Genomic DNA, 15571 nt, shown 5'->3' on the forward strand with positions numbered 1-15571 from the left:
ACCTGCTCGCAAATCATGTCTTCACCTCACGTTGGTCAGCTCAAGTTCGAGCACCACCACAGCGGACTTGGCTTAGATACGCCCAAACCCAGACTTTCATGGATCTTTGGGACGTCTCCATCTACGGCTTCTGCATGGGCTCAAACCTGCTATGAGGTGGAAGTCACTTTCGCCCGCACCGAAAAGGCAGAAAATTTCCAAGTCTCTAGCGACCAGTCAGTTTTGATACCTTGGCCAGCACGACCACTTTCATCACGCGAATCTGCCACGGTGCGTGTTCGAGTGCGTGGTAAGAGTCTCCAAGATGAACCATGCACCACCGAATACAGCCCATGGTCTGCTCCTGCGACTGTAGAGGCTGCTCTCTTAGAACCAAGCGACTACAAAGCCAACTTCATTACCTCCGCAAAGAGACTTGGGCCGTATGGTCCCTTGCAACCAATACGATTTTATAAATAGTTTAGTTTGCCACAAGATCTCGCTTCGGTTTCTTGAGCACGTTCGTATATCACAAGCTTGTGTGTCTTTGAAGCTACGATCAACGGACATTGTGTGGGCGACGAACACCTTGCACCAGGCTGGACGAATTACAGATTCAGACTGGTCTATCGCATCCACAACGTATCGTCTTTACTGCTCCCAGGTGAGAAAAACATCATCAGTGTCGAGGTCGCCGAAGGATGGTACGCTGGAAGACTTGGCTTCAAGGGCGGCGAAAGATTTCGATACGGGGATGAGTTGGGGCTGTTTGCTCAACTAGAGGTTCAAGATGACGACGCAGCTGTCTCGTGGCATCTTTGTTCGGATGATAGCTGGCTATGCACATCTAGCCCCATCATCAACAGCGAGATATACGACGGCGAAACTTACGACATGAATCATACTGATTCAGATACACTCATCACTAGAACCCTTTCTAGGCCAACAGCTCAAATTGTGGCGCCTGATATACCTCCTGTTCGAGTCATCGAGACCAAGCCTTTCAAGAAGATCTTTAGCAGCAAAAGCGGCAACGTAATCCTTGATTTTGGTCAGAATCTCGTGGGCAAACTCTACATACCAAGATTAGAGACTGAGAAAGGAAAACACATCAGCTTCCGCCATGCTGAGGTGATGGAAGACGGAGAGCTCGGAACGTGACCCCTTCGAGGAACGAAATGTTGTGATACTATTATTGGCTCGGGTGAAATACTCTCAAACTGGGTACCGAAGTTCACATTTCATGGTTTCAGATACGTTGAGGTTGAGGGATGGCCTGGAGATGGACCCTCAATCGACGATATCCAAGCTCTCGTCCTGCACACAGACATGCGACGTCGCGGCTTTTTCGAATGTTCCAATCCGTATGTCAATCGATTGCATCAAAACGTTGTTTGGTCTATGCGCGGTAACTTCCTATCCTTACCAACAGATTGCCCTCAGCGAGACGAGCGGTTAGGTTGGACTGGCGATCTTCAGGTCTTTTGTCCAACTGCTACGTACCTCTATGATACGCTGGGCATCTTAGGCAATTGGCTCCAAGACCTTTCAGCTGAACAGCTGGAGGAGGGCAAAGGCGGAATCCCACGTCTTGTGTGCCCTTTGGCCATTAGCTCCAACTGGCCACATATAGCTCAGGCAGTATGGGATGATGTGACAGTTTTGACTCCTGATGTTCTTTACCAATATAGTTCCGATAAGAACCTTCTGGAAAGGCAGTTCGAGAGTATGCAGACCTGGTTGGATCAAGGTGTTGACAGAGCTCCAAACGGACTTTGGAACCCAGACAAGTGGCAGCTTGCAGACTGGTTGGACCCAAGCGCACCGCCAGATGATCCGGGAAATAGGCGTACAGATAACATTCTTGTGGCCAATGCTTATCTGGTTCATACAACACTTGTATTAGCCAAGTTGTGTATGGTCTTGGGGAAAACCGGCCTTGGTCTCAAGTACGGGGAAGATGGAGAGCGAGTGAAGTTATTGTTCTAGCGACGATATATTACGGCAGAAAGAAATCTGATGTCATCCTACCAGACAGGCATTAACCTCGCCGTTCGATTTGGACTGTATCCTGAAAAGAAGGAGCAACGCGAGACCGCTAGAAAAGCACTCGACCCCATGGTACGCGTTGCACGCTTTCACATCAGCATCGGGTTCGCAGGTACTCCCGCGATATCTCATGCTCTCACCGAAGTTGGCCGTTCCCAGCTTGCGTATCGTATGTTACTCGAGACGGCTTGCCCAAGCTGGCTGTATGCCGTGGTTTCTCACGATGCCACCACAGTATGGGAACGTTAGGACAGTATGCTACCAGACGGCCGCATCAACCCTGGTAAAATGACTAGTTTCAACCATTACGCACTCGATGCAGTCAGCCATTGGCTACACAGAACTGTTGACGATATTTCAACTCATGAGCCGGGCTGGCGTGTGATTCGTGTGCTTCCTGTGCCGGGAGGTAATATCACCGGTGTCCTTTGAAGGACCTTATGGCTTTGTTGTGTGCGAATGGAAGCTTGAGAATGGTAAATCCGCCATGTCCCTAACCGTCCCCCCGAGCTGCTCGGGGGTGGTCACATTGCCTTCGGAGCCTCGAAAGGAGTATACCTGCGAGGAGGAGCCTAATAGGACGTTGAACTCTGGAAAGTATTATTTGGAATGTACTTTTGAGGCAGAAGAGTGGCCACCGAAGCCCTTGAGCGCCGCGAACCAACGATGCCTCCAGATAGTATTGCGAGCTGACAGACTTGTTACTTAAGCTTTGACATTCCAGAAAGATAGAAAAAGTACAGTCTGTTGTTACCTCCATTGTTATATGAGAACTTAAATATACACCTAGATATATTCATTATCCTTCAGTCTTAACTGGCCGCTCCCTTGTCTGCTTAGATGCCGACCTTCTTTTCTCTATCCGCCCTGAACCTCGTTCAGACTTCGAACGATGACCCTTACCACCCTTTCTGTTCCGTGATCTCGGACCATTCAAACGCTGCAGTAGCGATGCCAAATACCCACCATCCTCTTTTGCCTCTTGCATATTGATACGATGTTCGTCTTGAAGGGTATAGGCGCGAAAAGCTTCAAAGTCATCCCAGACTTTCACATCTTTCTGCACCCGTCGCGCATCGATGAGGTCGACAATGTTGACAAGAGTGTTTTTGAGATTCTTTTTGCATTCGGCGATGGAGTCGCTCACGGGTATTCGGACCTCGCGGCAGAGATTTTGGTATCCTTCCAGTTGTTCCTCCTCAGTGAGCTTGCCGTCTGGTTGCTTAGTTTGAGAAAAATAATGCAGTTGTAGTTCTTCACGCATAGCGATAGTCCGCTCTTGGGTGTAGACTTGACTGCCAGGGACCCAATTTTGGGACGACGCCAGACGCGCGAATTCATCGTCAAATGTCGCGTCATCTTTGGGGGTGAAGTTGTCAAACTTGGCAAAATGGGATTTGGACATGGGAAAACCTGGGGATTCCTCCTTGACTGACATATTGAGGACCGTCTTTTCTTTGTTGCGTCTACGTGAAGAATTCGCGGGTATGATAAAACGTGGTTGAAAATAATATACAGGGATGTGTATTGAAATGAGAAACGTTGCTTTTTCCACTCATGACGCGAATGCACGTGATATAACCGTCAGCCTGTCTGCAAAGTTCAGCCATCAATGTCACATAGCGAATGCTGAAACCTTGAAATCTTAGGCAACAGCGAGATCGGAACGGGAGCCAGCCAGGCCATGGGGCCATAGCATTTCGCCTACAGTGTTTTGAATTCTTTAGCAGAAATAAATAAGCATACAAAACATGGCCGCATACGGAGTCTATGCGCCTCACCACTGAGCCCCTTCATATTGCATAAACTTCAAGGCCCAGGCCAAAATAAATTGATTGTTCCTAGATAGAAGATCCTTAGAGTTTCCCATTCCCATACTTTTACCGATCGTTGCGTATAACGCCCCGAATGAACCCGATAGCCGGTTCCGTCTCCGACCACGAGTACCAAGAGTTCCGAAAAACAAGCACAGCCTCCTCTCGTGAACCAATTGTATAACCCATCGGTACGCTGTACTGTAAGCGTAAATATTCGGATCCATGGTGCCCGGCTAGAAATGAAGATTCTTCTCCTTGGCCATCTTATACAGCTGTAATACCTGGCGTCGAAGCTCATCGATAATTTCCTTGTAATTATCTTGCGCGACAATATCCGGCCGTTTGAGAAGTATATCGCTCATGGCCTCCTCCTGCAAATAATCATATCTAGCCTCACCTGCGGCGTTAGACTTGCTCTGGACGAACTTTTGGAGTCCCTCCAAGTCCTTCATCAAACGAATTTTGATGAGCGTTAATGCCACGAAGAAGGACAAATTGGTGAAATTGGGTTTCTCGTTGACAGCCTCAAACGCGTCTTCGTCATGCTTTTCGAGGAATGGCAAGCTCGTATCGTGGAAGTCATAGCTAGGGTCTCTGACCGCATACCAGTTGATAAAATCGTATGCCTCCTGGTCCCTGCTAAGCCGGAGATACAGCGCAGGATCCTGGGAACGAACGCTGAGATTGTCGCCTCTGCAAAGGTGAAGCAGGTCGAGAGAATTATCGAGTGCCATCTCAGCTGCTTCGCAATTGTGACGGTTAAGAATGGCGGTGATGTGGTCAAAGCGAGCTTGCATGTAAGGGAGAGTACTTTTGAAAAACCAGAAATTGCCCACAATACTTTCGAAAGGGTTTTCCCCGGCTGTATCTACGCCAGGATCAGCCCATAGCTTCTGCTCCTCCTCTACAACCTTGTCCTTCTGCTGTTTAATCGGGATACATTGGACCTTGTGTCTGGGTCGATGGGCCTTTTGGTGAGGCTGGCCACAATACTTGACGACCTGACAACCACCGCAGCGGAGGAGGCTAGGGCTCTGAAAGCCATCGCGGCATGGTGTGTTGCTACAATGGTTGTAGGGAAGGCCTAGGTCCATACGCGGCATCTTGGACTTGGCGGGGTAGCGCGTGGTAGTGTCGACGTCAGCGTTTCGAACACGGTCACTGAATCAACGCGAGCAGGAGACGCTCACGAAAACACCTCGTCATCACGTGGCAGATCACGGAACTGGTCGGGCTCCGAAATGAATACCTCCGAGCAGCCTTTTACATAGAGTGAGATCTTCCAGGATTGTATTAGAATTTCTTTATAAATTTCCATAACTAGAGCAAATACATTTAGGACTAAACTTTGCAGAATATGAGCAGCACGATAGAGTTTCTAGCGCTAACATGCTTCGTGTCCTATATTAACCTAAGAAATATAAAGTATTGGTGACTATCCTTATAGAAGTCTCTCGGCTTTCTAAACTTCTCTAAATTATTCTTTGCAGGGATATTTGTAAGCCCCCTGCTCGGCTCTGGCATCTGTTACTGGGTGGCCCGCTTGGATGCAAGCGGTTCTCTTATCTTGCCACCATACAATACCAATCCATCCGGCAAGAAAGACAGAAACGACCACCATAGCTATTGTCCCATTCTGAAAGCCCTTGAAATGAATGTTAGAATATGGAGTACAGTTAATTATTGATAACTCACCGTTGCAGCGTCCCGAGCTGGGTAGAGCGTGATACCCCAGAATGAGAAGAGAACGGATGATGCACCTAAACAGTGTGAGCAAAGGACTCGAATGCATCAGGCAGGACTTACCGTTCATGGCACAGAGAATAACAGCTCGTGCAACGTCATCTCCATCACGCGCCAGGATTTTGTTCGCCCATGTAAACACGACTGGCTGGATCAAATACGCAGTTCCAGCGAGATCTGTTCTTGTCAGCAAAACGGCGTCCTGGAATTTAGAGCATGCTAATTCTCATACAGAAAGCTCCCATCTTTGCCGATGTTCCAACAACGTCCCAGCAGAGGAGAACTACACATGTGATGATCTGGATACCGCAAGCTGCGAGTCCGTACGGAACGTGGACCCCAGTAGCATCGATTGCCACAGAGGTAGCAAGAGTAAGAACGATTCCTAAAGCGTGTTACTAAGTTGTTTAGACTACCATGAATACACTGTGAGGTACCTATAGCTGTAATTCCCAGAGGATAAGTGTTGTTTTGTGGGACGGTGAAGAGTCCGGATGCTTTCATCCATAAGACCATGCATGTCTGGGTTGTGTATGCCTCGAGAGCTCCTCCAAGCATCCAGAAGATGGTAAAGATCCAACTGAGAATGTGTAAGCAGGCGACGCAAATAGGAAAAGTATAGGAAAACTCACAAGTTGGGTGCTAGTAGAACTCTTTTGATGATTGAAGCTCCGATCTTGTGGCCTTCTGGATCTTTGGGTGGCAGTCGACTAAGGGCGAGCTCTCGCTCATGTGGCTTCATGTAGAATGCTTTGGTGGTCTCTGGGAGGTCAGGAAAGAAGATGAACCCAAAGACCGCCACGGGAATAGTAATTATGCCATCAATGATGAAGGACTGCCGTTCTTTCCTTAGTTATGATCGAAAGACACATCGGCTGGCAACTTACCCATCTCCAGCCTGGCAGGCCAGATACTCCATCCATAGTGTTCCAGATAGCCGTCATTAGAATACCTGGAGCCAAACGTTAGATAGTGTTTCCAGGTCTTGGCTACTGAGTTGACTTGCCGGCAAACATGGTGCCGACCATTCCGGAAGCTTGGAAGAGCCCAACCCGCTTTCCGACCTCTGGTCCCTTATACCAACTACCGATGATGTATTGTGTTCCGCTATATGTCGATGCCTCTGCGACACCTTGGAAGAATCGGACCGGTGCTAGTTGTTGAAAACTGTGACAGGCGGCGCATACCATGGTCAAAAGTGCCCAGACAAGTGTCATAAGAGGAAACCAGATGCGAGGAGCGACCTTTTGGATGACGAGGCCGTGGGGAACTTGACCGACAATGTCTAGTCATTGTTAGAGTGCCAGATTGCATGGGACAGGTAGGTCTGGGTACGATCCAGGACTCACAGCCAACAGAAAGAATAGTGACCAAAAGATTGTACTGATCGGGAGTGATATCGATGTCCTCCTTCATTCCAGAAACGTAGGCATTGCCCAAGACGGCGCGATCCGCAAGATGTTAGTCTTCAAAGCTTTGCCCGTGGTCGTAAGAACATACCGAGATAGTTGAAGAAGAAAGCAACGCAGCAATAGGTCTGCGACACGATTAGCCTCGAGAGGCATATCACGGACCGGGAGTGTAACGCACAAGGATAGAGAAGTCGATTTTTCGCAGCAACTTTATTTTACAGTTAGCTGGCCTGTAACAATATCGACGTGGGTGCATTTGCTGACCTTGCGTTCCTCAGGGCTATCGGGGGCCTCACCCCATACCGCAACGCGCAGTTTCTGGAGCTTTAGACCCATGGCCATTTGGTCTGTGAAGGAAGGCTAGGGATAAATCACAGAAGACATGAATAGATCTTGTGACCAATGCGATATTTGAGACTCGATGGGTGGTAGCGTTGTGATGGAGCAACAGAGCGAGGAAGCAGGTTGATAAAGACAAAAGCCAATCCCCGCTTAACTGTATCCGGCAAGGTTCTTGTATATCTGCAAGCTAGGCCAAACTCATCCTTTATCTTGGCGAGGACAAGGCAAAGATCTGCAACCAGCCTCATCCTCCGCTTCGCACCTCGCAAAAGATCGTAAGTGCGGGGAAACGAGATCATCCACGAGTGGCTTGCTGTAAAATCACATGTGAGTCGATCAATTGGTGTGTAGGGTCGAGTCAGCACACTATCGTAACCGTCTTTACCACTACAAGATGAGGGCGGAAAACCCAGCAGTATACCCACTCTTGTACTTTGTGTGGATGAGGAAGACCTTTCAAATCTCAAGTTCTCCACATGTAGCCCTGTGGAAGGTTACCAGACAATGGTTGACAGCTCTGAACGTCATGCAGTCCCTCTACAAAGCCGCATATCTCGGAGAGATACATGGGAGCATGACGAGTCCAGGTTTTGTGCACCCAGAGGATGATTCATCTGATTACTTTCGGCCCCATTGCTGAGGGGATAATGGAGGCACTAGCTACGACTTTCGGCCTCAGCCTGGTGTTGGTTACCCTTCACTTATCTTCCTGCCGCATCTGCAAGCTTCGATCAAGTTTGCTACTGGGGCCACCTCAGCTGGGTCAATTGGCATTCAGTCTATGTGGTTGCAGTTGTCTGGGGGTCGGCCGTATGCAATAATGGCCCCTGCAGCTTTGATAGCCTCGACAGGTGAGTTCCAGATGAGTTTAACTAGAGAGCATGGTTCAGAACATGCTCTATTATAGTTTGGTTAACGCCTGGTCTAAAGTTTAGTTGGGAACGAAAACATTGGCAGAGCAAACTGGAGAAGGACCACATTCTTGGGATGCTTGTATTGGTGCGGTTAAGTAAAATAGCTATCAAGCTAATCCAAGCTCTGTCTTCAACAAAACTCCTTCTATCATTGAAATCAATACAAAGCGCCCGAATACCCTGAACGGACAGGGGAAGAGTTATGGTTGATAGTAGCGGATTCCAAATTTTCGAAGAAGCTGGAGTCTTTTTTAAATTCCGAGAGCCAGTCCATATTATCAGCTGGGGTTTGGTTCCAAACATCGTGACTAGCATCAAAACAAGTCAGTGATTGGGTTTCAAGAGCAACAAGGATTACCTGGTTGGCCATCTTACCTATCGTACATGATCCAACGCGCCTGATACTGAAGCTCTTCGTCCGTGGGGACATGGCTGGTCGGATTCAGTGGCGAGATGGTCCGAGCAACGAACCTTGTCAACTCTCTGGTAAGGCCCCTATACATGTTGAGGGACACGACTTTGTGGGCTTGGGCACCGGCGCCTGTCCTGGATTCGTTTTGGAGCGAATGAATCCTCTTCTCAGAGTCTGTCCCGATTTCGTTGCGTTGGGCTACCGTATTTGGGACCAGTGTGCCGGCTGAGGCGGGTGCATGCAAACCTTCCAATGTCAAACTTTGCTCCGCCGAGTGTGGGTTGGCACCATCAGCAGGCAGCCCTACACGAAGGCGGAACGGAGCCAACCATTTTGTTGAGCTATAGATAAGACCAACCAATAAGTTGGTGAACATGGGCGAAGCTCCAGGTATGTGATCAATAATGGAGCACGCCTCCTGTTGAAGCTCGTCATCCCCAATCTCGAAATCTAGCATCTGCAAGAAGTCGACATATTGACGTAAAGAGGCCTCCAATTTACAGTCTTCGAAAATGTCGTTCTTGCTGTGGATCTTTAGCTCAGTGAACCGGGATCTAGCAGCACTTCTCATGGGTGTCATCTGCGCTTTCTTGACAACATCTTCGGTACCCATCAGAAGGTCGCGAAGCCAAGATGTGGCGTTGATTAGAGGGTGGTTATAAGACAGCTCTGCTCCAAAAATAATACAGCAAGCTTCCAAATGCAGGAGCTCGTCGGGCGGAACGCAATGGTTGACATCGACGTAGTTGGAGAAGAAATAATCCAGTTCCGATTGAAGCAGCTCAAATGCGCTGGTAGAACTATAAGGAGATCCTTGTTGTGTGGTGAATGGAAGTGGCGAGTTTCGCTCGTACTCGATGAGATCTTGTCAGATGTTAGTATGAAAATTCATGGAGGATGAGTCTCAAGGGGGAATATCACGCACACGGAGGCATCGCGTTCTCTACCATCTCATGAATAGATGCATCAAAGCCCCAATTACCCCTCCAATCAGCCATTGTCTTTCCATCTTTGAAATGTTCCGCCAAGTGATTCACTCGCTCAGACCATGTGGCCATCTGATCATCACAAAATCCACAACGGGATTGCACATTTTCGAGCTTGAACTTCCACCCTTCCATGGGCCATTTCGAAAACTGGGATCCGTGGACGAGTCTTAGGTGTTGGCGTAGGTGGTCTTTTCGGTAGGAAACTCGCTCCTCTCTCTCCCTTCCAAAGCAGAAATCGTGGTTATGCATGTCAAAATGAGCACGCTCTGGGTTAACAAGTCCACAGTAAACACATTCTGGTTCGGTCTGTTGATTGAGAATAAATGGACCAGACGGCGAACACACCCATTGCTCAAGTGATAGGTGTAGTGTTATTTCGTGTCGTTGCCAAGTATGCTTTAACTTGAAGGTCTCTGTGCAAAAGGTGCATTGAAAACGATGACAGACCTGAGAAAGAACCCTTCGGTCACCCTTGTTAGATCTCAAGGCACGTCGGCGCTTCTTCTTGAGTTTCCTCAACGATTCTAGCGATGCATCTGATGCGTGAGAATTGATAGAGGCATGAGAGCTCCTACTGGAGTCCGAATTGTCTGCACTAGTGATGGAGGTTCCAGTCGAAGATGGTGCTTGTCTCAGCCTGGCGTGAGCTGTATCAGGAGTCTCTACCAAAGCGCTAGATGCGTTGGATACTGCTCTTGCAATGGCAGAGATACTAGAAGGTTCATCTTCCGGTGGTGAATTCTTCCATCGTTCTAGCGGGGTCTCTTGTCCGACAAATGGTGTCGGCGGACGGTGCGAAGGAATGTCTCTGGGGCCGACACCCGATGGCTCAGACGTAAGTTCTGATGCGACCGGTGGCCTAAACTTCCTTCTGCGGCGAGCATTGGCGAACCAGTTCAGGATCTGTTGCTTACTCAGACCGGATTGTCTTTCGATACCGTAGACTCAACATCTCTAACGCTGGGATAAGGGTGCTGAGGATGATTCGCAAGCCACTTGTTCAACACTCGTGTTGAGTCTAGTGAGAACCTTTTCCCTGCCTGGGAAGCTGTTTGTTCATTTTTTTGTTGGTCGTGGACGTTAGCTAAATTGTAGGCTCCGGGTGCCGCGACTTGAGGTATTTGATTGTCAAGTTGGATGTTGTCAGAACGGGGCAGCGTCAAGTCATCATTTGATGCTCCCGGGTCGCTGCTCAAGTGCAACGCTTGGGGATCGATGGTCGCTTCATACGATTCTAGCAAAAATGCAAGGTCTTGCTCTAGGAAACTAGACGCCGATGATGTCCGACTGCATGGCTCTTGATTGAGTATGTATTCTAGACCCGCATCGTTAGCCATGTTGTTATGAATATAATTATAGCGAAATAATGTCTCCTCTCTGTTGCCATAGTTTGCCATTCTGAAGCCTGACTGCGCTTGCGTGGATGTTGCATCGATGGCATGCAAGGAATGAAGACGTAATGCGAGTTCAACATCTCGACCCACTCTTTTCTTGTCAACTTCAGCCCTTTAGAGACCCGCCTTACTGAATCCGGGTTAGTCTCAGCAGGGGTCGTCTGGCTGTTTTGACTCTTGGGGGTCTGATGAACGTTCTAAATGCTAAGAGATGTGATTTTACGACATGTCTAAAAGCTTCCTATACTTTAAGTTAAGCCCTAGCTCAAGTAACTACTACAAGAACATCTCGCCTACTATCCGTAGCGCGTTACTCAGTGGAAAATTATGTGCTTCCACCGGTCGTTACTAGGTTGCTGTTCCACAGCGAGGTCATTATTTCTGGGTATTGGATAGTAAATATAGATAGTACATAAGAGTTGGGAAGATGTTGTTCCAGCTTAAAGCGGATGGCTTCTGGGACCATACCGACAAACCATACATGTTAAGACGATTGAGGCGTTAATTCGCAAACATTATTTTCCCCATCTAGCTTCCCAAAATGCACAAGCCGTATTTCCGGCTTGAGGGCATGCGCAGGGTATAAAATTCTTCCAGTGCGTGTACCTCTAGTCGTAGACCACATGAACTCTCTCAAAGCTGTTTGGCTTTGAGGTTTATAGGCTCTTTGGTCGTGAGCACAATTCATTATGGTTGATTATCATTTGTTCTAGAGATTTCTGGATCTTCTAGTCGCGAAAATGGGAAGGTACTCCAATCCTGGTACTGCAAACTGGAGGAATGTGGCAACCTTGGGCCATGTAGTCGCCCATGGGTCGTCCGGAGGTACTGTTAATCGCCCAATGCAGCCGGCAAGCATGGAGATACCAAGCAGTAACAGGGGAGCCCTTCTTGATAGAATATGGTTGCTAGCCCACCACAGTGTCATGCCGTATCCCATCCACATTGTCCCCTGGACTCGGAGTACCGCGTATAGAAGTCCCCGATCAGGTGGCCGAGGGTGATATCGTTTAGAGGGCGGCACATGCAGCTGGCTCCCGACGAAAGCATCAGCACCAGTGACAATAGAGAAAACTGCAAACGTCTTCAAGCTGTACGACAGCAATTGCAATGAACAATATTCTGACATGTTATTGGGCGGTAAGTGAGGTTCTTAGTATTGAACACTATTAAAGAAAGTGAAATGTCTGGTTCAAGCCCTTTATACTGAGTCATATAAAAGGGCCGAACCAGCTCTCCGACCAGACAATTCCGTCGGCCCAATAGTTGACCCATAAGTATAAGCAAAATAACATAAGTCAACTAACACTAACCCACTTCGGTCAAAAGTGGAATGGATTAGAGCGTATCTTCCATTTCTATGACCGCAATGATATAGTTGGTACTTGGTAGAAAACTTGGGTGGTGTTGGCAGTCCCAGCTCATTCAATCGTCGATTAAAAGAACTACGTGGAGAAACATTAAGACTCCCGTCGCCTAGAGAAACATAATATACAGATTAATCTAGTAGGGAGCATTAGACTTGCAAGTCGTGCGCCTTAGACCTGTCAACCCTTCGTGCAGCTTCCACAAATAAAGCACACAAGGCCATTGTAGCACCAGCAAATATTTGCGCCCCTAAATATTTTCCGTTCATACCTCCAATCAAAACCCCACCAATTGGAGACCCAATCAAGCTGGCAATACTCACAATACCAAACGCCATGCCGATCCGTGTCCCTGACTTCTCCCTACCGGCTGTGAGGTAGCCAAGGCCAGCCGGGAAAAGACCTTGTATGCCACCACAGAGGGTTCCGCAAAATATAGTCCATACGTACATGCCCGGGGGTGTCGTCACCACGATCCAAGAGAACAGGGTGGTTGCTGTTGCACCAGCGACGAATATAGAGACAGCCATCACTCCAAATTTATCACTAGCAGAGGTGAACCCGATACGACCAAATACATTGATACCATTGAATATCAACAGGAGATTGATTGAGTTCTGTTGTGAGAAGGGTGGTGATACGGCCGTACGCGAATAGTCGACAATGAAGAATATGAAGATATAAAGACTGAGCAAAGACTACAAGAGACGCAGCGGTTAGTGAGCACTGCAGACAAGATTCATGTGATGCACGAGTGGTGGGTTTACTTACAGCGAATCCCGAGATAGCGTAGTAATTATAACGGGCATCCTGAAAAGCTGTCCAGTCAATCCAACCTGGAGTCTTTTTCGGCTTCATTCTGGGGCGCAAACATATATTCGATACAGTCAAAGTACCAAATTGAATGAGCGCGATTACACGCATCGTCCATGGAAAGCCTATTGTTGGCATGAGCTGACGCATGATGGCAGAGTATACCAAACCTCCAGTACAGGCACCGCACATAGCTATCCCTATTGCCAAGCCTCGCCGCGATGAGAAGTATGGCGACATGACAGTGAGCATTGGGCAAGACATACTTCCATTACCCAAACCCACACCGAGACCCAGCGTGATAAACATGGCCCAGAGATCTGAGCTACAGGATGCTGCCAGGATGCAAACAACGTTTGCGAGTGAGCCTAGTAGAAACACGACTCTAAAGTGTCCCGCGTCTGTGAGCCGGCCTGAAGCTATGCCGACAAAGAAGTATAGAAATATCTGCATGGAGCCGATCCATGAGATTGTTGAAGAAGGCTGATCGAACGTTTCGATAAAGTGACTTTGTAGTGCTCCAAAGGAATTCGTGAAGCCAGAGGTATTCATGACCACAAAGTGTGAAGAGAGGACCACTAACACTAGCGATTAGCGAAGCCATGGTACATAGTTATTTGGTTGTTTTACCAAGAACGCTTGTGTGCCATCCTGTCGGTTCGAGTTTCTCATCGAGATCCTCGTCAACGTGGAGTGAATCCGGTTGAGAAACTTCGGGCTCAATCTTGTAACTCCCGTTCTCGCTTGAGCTTGCAACTTGACGTTGCTGGTTTTCGTCGGCCATAGTGTTTAGAGAGATTTAGTGCACGTGACTTCTGCAGGCTAGACGATAGAAATGAATTTTCAACAAAAGATGTCAGTTGGTGATTTCGGATGGTTAGATTTATTGAGGAATGATCTTAATGAGGATTTCAGAAATCTAGCTTCTAAGATCACTCCATTTTAATATAGATAAAAGTTGCTGTGACGAGCTTATAGTAATGACAATCAAAGTGGGTCTCGTCAATCGTAGGGTGCAATGTCGGGCTGCGCCTTACAAGATACCTCAGACCTTGGTCAGCTTCACTGGCCATCTATAAACTCGCTCTATTTAGACATACGTCATTTGTATAAGCCACTGATCTCATACATACAAGGCCCTGTCTGTGATAAGGGTCCTCAGTCAAGAGCTATCTTTCTAGAATAGGTCGAGGCCTCACATCTAAATGACACATTCTACTATTGCTTTCTTAACACAAAATACGGTACCATGAGAATACAAAGCGCCTTGGGGGCTTTTGGAAGTTCCTAACTAAGTGTAATACAGCTATTGGTTGACTTTTATCTAAACAATGCCCGTTAGCTCCCGTTCAGGAATGAGATAAGACAAGTGAATAGGAACACGCCTAGGAAGTTATATGCCGCGAAACTAGTTATTGAGAATTATATTTCACACTGCTCATCATCGATCTAATGCAATCTCATATGCCCTGGCCCATAAAAACAAATACATAAATGGCCAACGTCGATAATCCCAACGACAGTTGCACCCTTGGTTAAATGTCAGAAGCATTTAGCCGGACAATCGTTCGCTATGTAATCATAACTACAACGCAACGGCTACCACACCCACAGCTACAAAGCCAGCAAGAAAAGAGCCGCCTAATCGAGCACCTGCAGAATCGCCGACCACCTCAGGTTTATCATCGGTTTTCTTCTCTGCCTTCTCCTCATCCGCATCCTCCTTCTTCTCTTTCTCTTCATCTTTCTCGTTCTTTTCGTCGTAAGAAGGGGCCCCAGTAATCTTTGCAACAAGGTCGCTGCAAACCTCAGAGCCTACTGGTGCAAGGTCTGTGACAAGTGGCTCATCACTGCAAGCCGTCCAGATCATCCTATACTCGGATATGTATTCGGACTGCTTACTTGTCCATCGCGAAGCCCATTCTGAAAAGACCGGAGCCAATGAGCCAGTGACGACAGGAAGCTCGCAAGGGTCCTGCGTGTTGTGAAGGCCCCCGATTGCAAAGGACACGACAAGTTCGGAAAGAGCGGGATCTTCAGGAGGTGGAACAATGTCCATTCTTTCTTTCACAGAAGAGTCGACACTGAAGCATTCATCGCTCAGGCCCGGGTTCAGGTTGTCAGGGTCAAACGTCGTGATCGGGGTAGGTACGGGGGTCTGGGCGACAGCTTGTGAGACCCCGATGATGGTGAAAAGAGCAGTTTTAGAGATTTGCATGGTGATAATCAGTTTGGATTCTATTTGAAGTAGTGTTGGTAAAACAAAGCAATCAGTCGCAAGTCTCCACTAGCTTTATATCGTTGCCAAGCCATCAGTATGTGAGGCCTCCAGCATTAGCA

General features: G+C 47.9%; 7 protein-coding genes across 7 annotated transcripts; 1 reads left to right on the plus strand and 6 right to left on the minus strand.

Annotated features, from left to right (window-relative positions):
- Positions 1 to 15: 15 nt before the first annotated feature.
- Positions 16 to 2737, plus strand: FOBCDRAFT_241469 (alfa-L-rhamnosidase; the record flags this gene model as incomplete). Its single annotated transcript, XM_059610356.1, has 6 exons — positions 16 to 458; positions 516 to 1110; positions 1213 to 1961; positions 1992 to 2231; positions 2283 to 2451; positions 2495 to 2737. The coding sequence occupies 6 exons, from the start codon at positions 16 to 18 to the stop codon at positions 2735 to 2737; spliced, it is 2439 nt and encodes an 812-aa protein (XP_059465258.1).
- Positions 2738 to 2827: 90 nt separating this feature from the next.
- On the minus strand, positions 2828 to 3466 carry FOBCDRAFT_276310 (uncharacterized protein; the record flags this gene model as incomplete). Its single annotated transcript, XM_054705279.1, has 1 exon — positions 2828 to 3466. The coding sequence occupies one exon, from the start codon at positions 3464 to 3466 to the stop codon at positions 2828 to 2830; it is 639 nt and encodes a 212-aa protein (XP_054561254.1).
- Positions 3467 to 3908: 442 nt separating this feature from the next.
- FOBCDRAFT_262504 (uncharacterized protein) lies at positions 3909 to 4979 on the minus strand (the record flags this gene model as incomplete). The annotated part of the gene is made up of 2 exons (XM_054705280.2): positions 4127 to 4979; positions 3909 to 4043 (listed from the first exon to the last, which is right to left on the minus strand). The coding sequence occupies exons 1-2, from the start codon at positions 4946 to 4948 to the stop codon at positions 3909 to 3911; spliced, it is 957 nt and encodes a 318-aa protein (XP_054561255.2). The 5' UTR covers positions 4949 to 4979.
- Positions 4980 to 5322: 343 nt separating this feature from the next.
- On the minus strand, positions 5323 to 7342 carry FOBCDRAFT_241472 (major facilitator superfamily domain-containing protein; the record flags this gene model as incomplete). The annotated part of the gene is made up of 10 exons (XM_059610357.1): positions 5323 to 5490; positions 5541 to 5605; positions 5652 to 5765; positions 5821 to 5973; positions 6026 to 6168; positions 6221 to 6423; positions 6476 to 6540; positions 6595 to 6873; positions 6938 to 6998; positions 7265 to 7342. 10 exons carry the CDS (start codon positions 7340 to 7342, stop codon positions 5323 to 5325), a joined length of 1329 nt encoding a protein of 442 aa, XP_059465259.1.
- Positions 7343 to 8413: 1071 nt separating this feature from the next.
- On the minus strand, positions 8414 to 11863 carry FOBCDRAFT_241473 (uncharacterized protein; the record flags this gene model as incomplete). The annotated part of the gene is made up of 5 exons (XM_059610358.1): positions 8414 to 8564; positions 8632 to 9459; positions 9596 to 10560; positions 10596 to 10768; positions 11842 to 11863. 5 exons carry the CDS (start codon positions 11861 to 11863, stop codon positions 8414 to 8416), a joined length of 2139 nt encoding a protein of 712 aa, XP_059467437.1.
- A 704-nt stretch (positions 11864 to 12567) lies between these two features.
- On the minus strand, positions 12568 to 14015 carry FOBCDRAFT_276315 (major facilitator superfamily domain-containing protein; the record flags this gene model as incomplete). The annotated part of the gene is made up of 3 exons (XM_059611517.1): positions 12568 to 13116; positions 13190 to 13809; positions 13862 to 14015. 3 exons carry the CDS (start codon positions 14013 to 14015, stop codon positions 12568 to 12570), a joined length of 1323 nt encoding a protein of 440 aa, XP_059465260.1.
- An 801-nt stretch (positions 14016 to 14816) lies between these two features.
- Positions 14817 to 15449, minus strand: FOBCDRAFT_203794 (uncharacterized protein; the record flags this gene model as incomplete). Its single annotated transcript, XM_054705285.1, has 1 exon — positions 14817 to 15449. One exon carries the CDS (start codon positions 15447 to 15449, stop codon positions 14817 to 14819), a length of 633 nt encoding a protein of 210 aa, XP_054561260.1.
- Between the last annotated feature and the right edge of the window lie 122 nt (positions 15450 to 15571).

Source organism: Fusarium oxysporum, chromosome VII, assembly GCF_013085055.1.
Source record: "Fusarium oxysporum Fo47 chromosome VII, complete sequence".
Taxonomy (NCBI): Eukaryota; Fungi; Ascomycota; class Sordariomycetes; order Hypocreales; family Nectriaceae; genus Fusarium; species Fusarium oxysporum.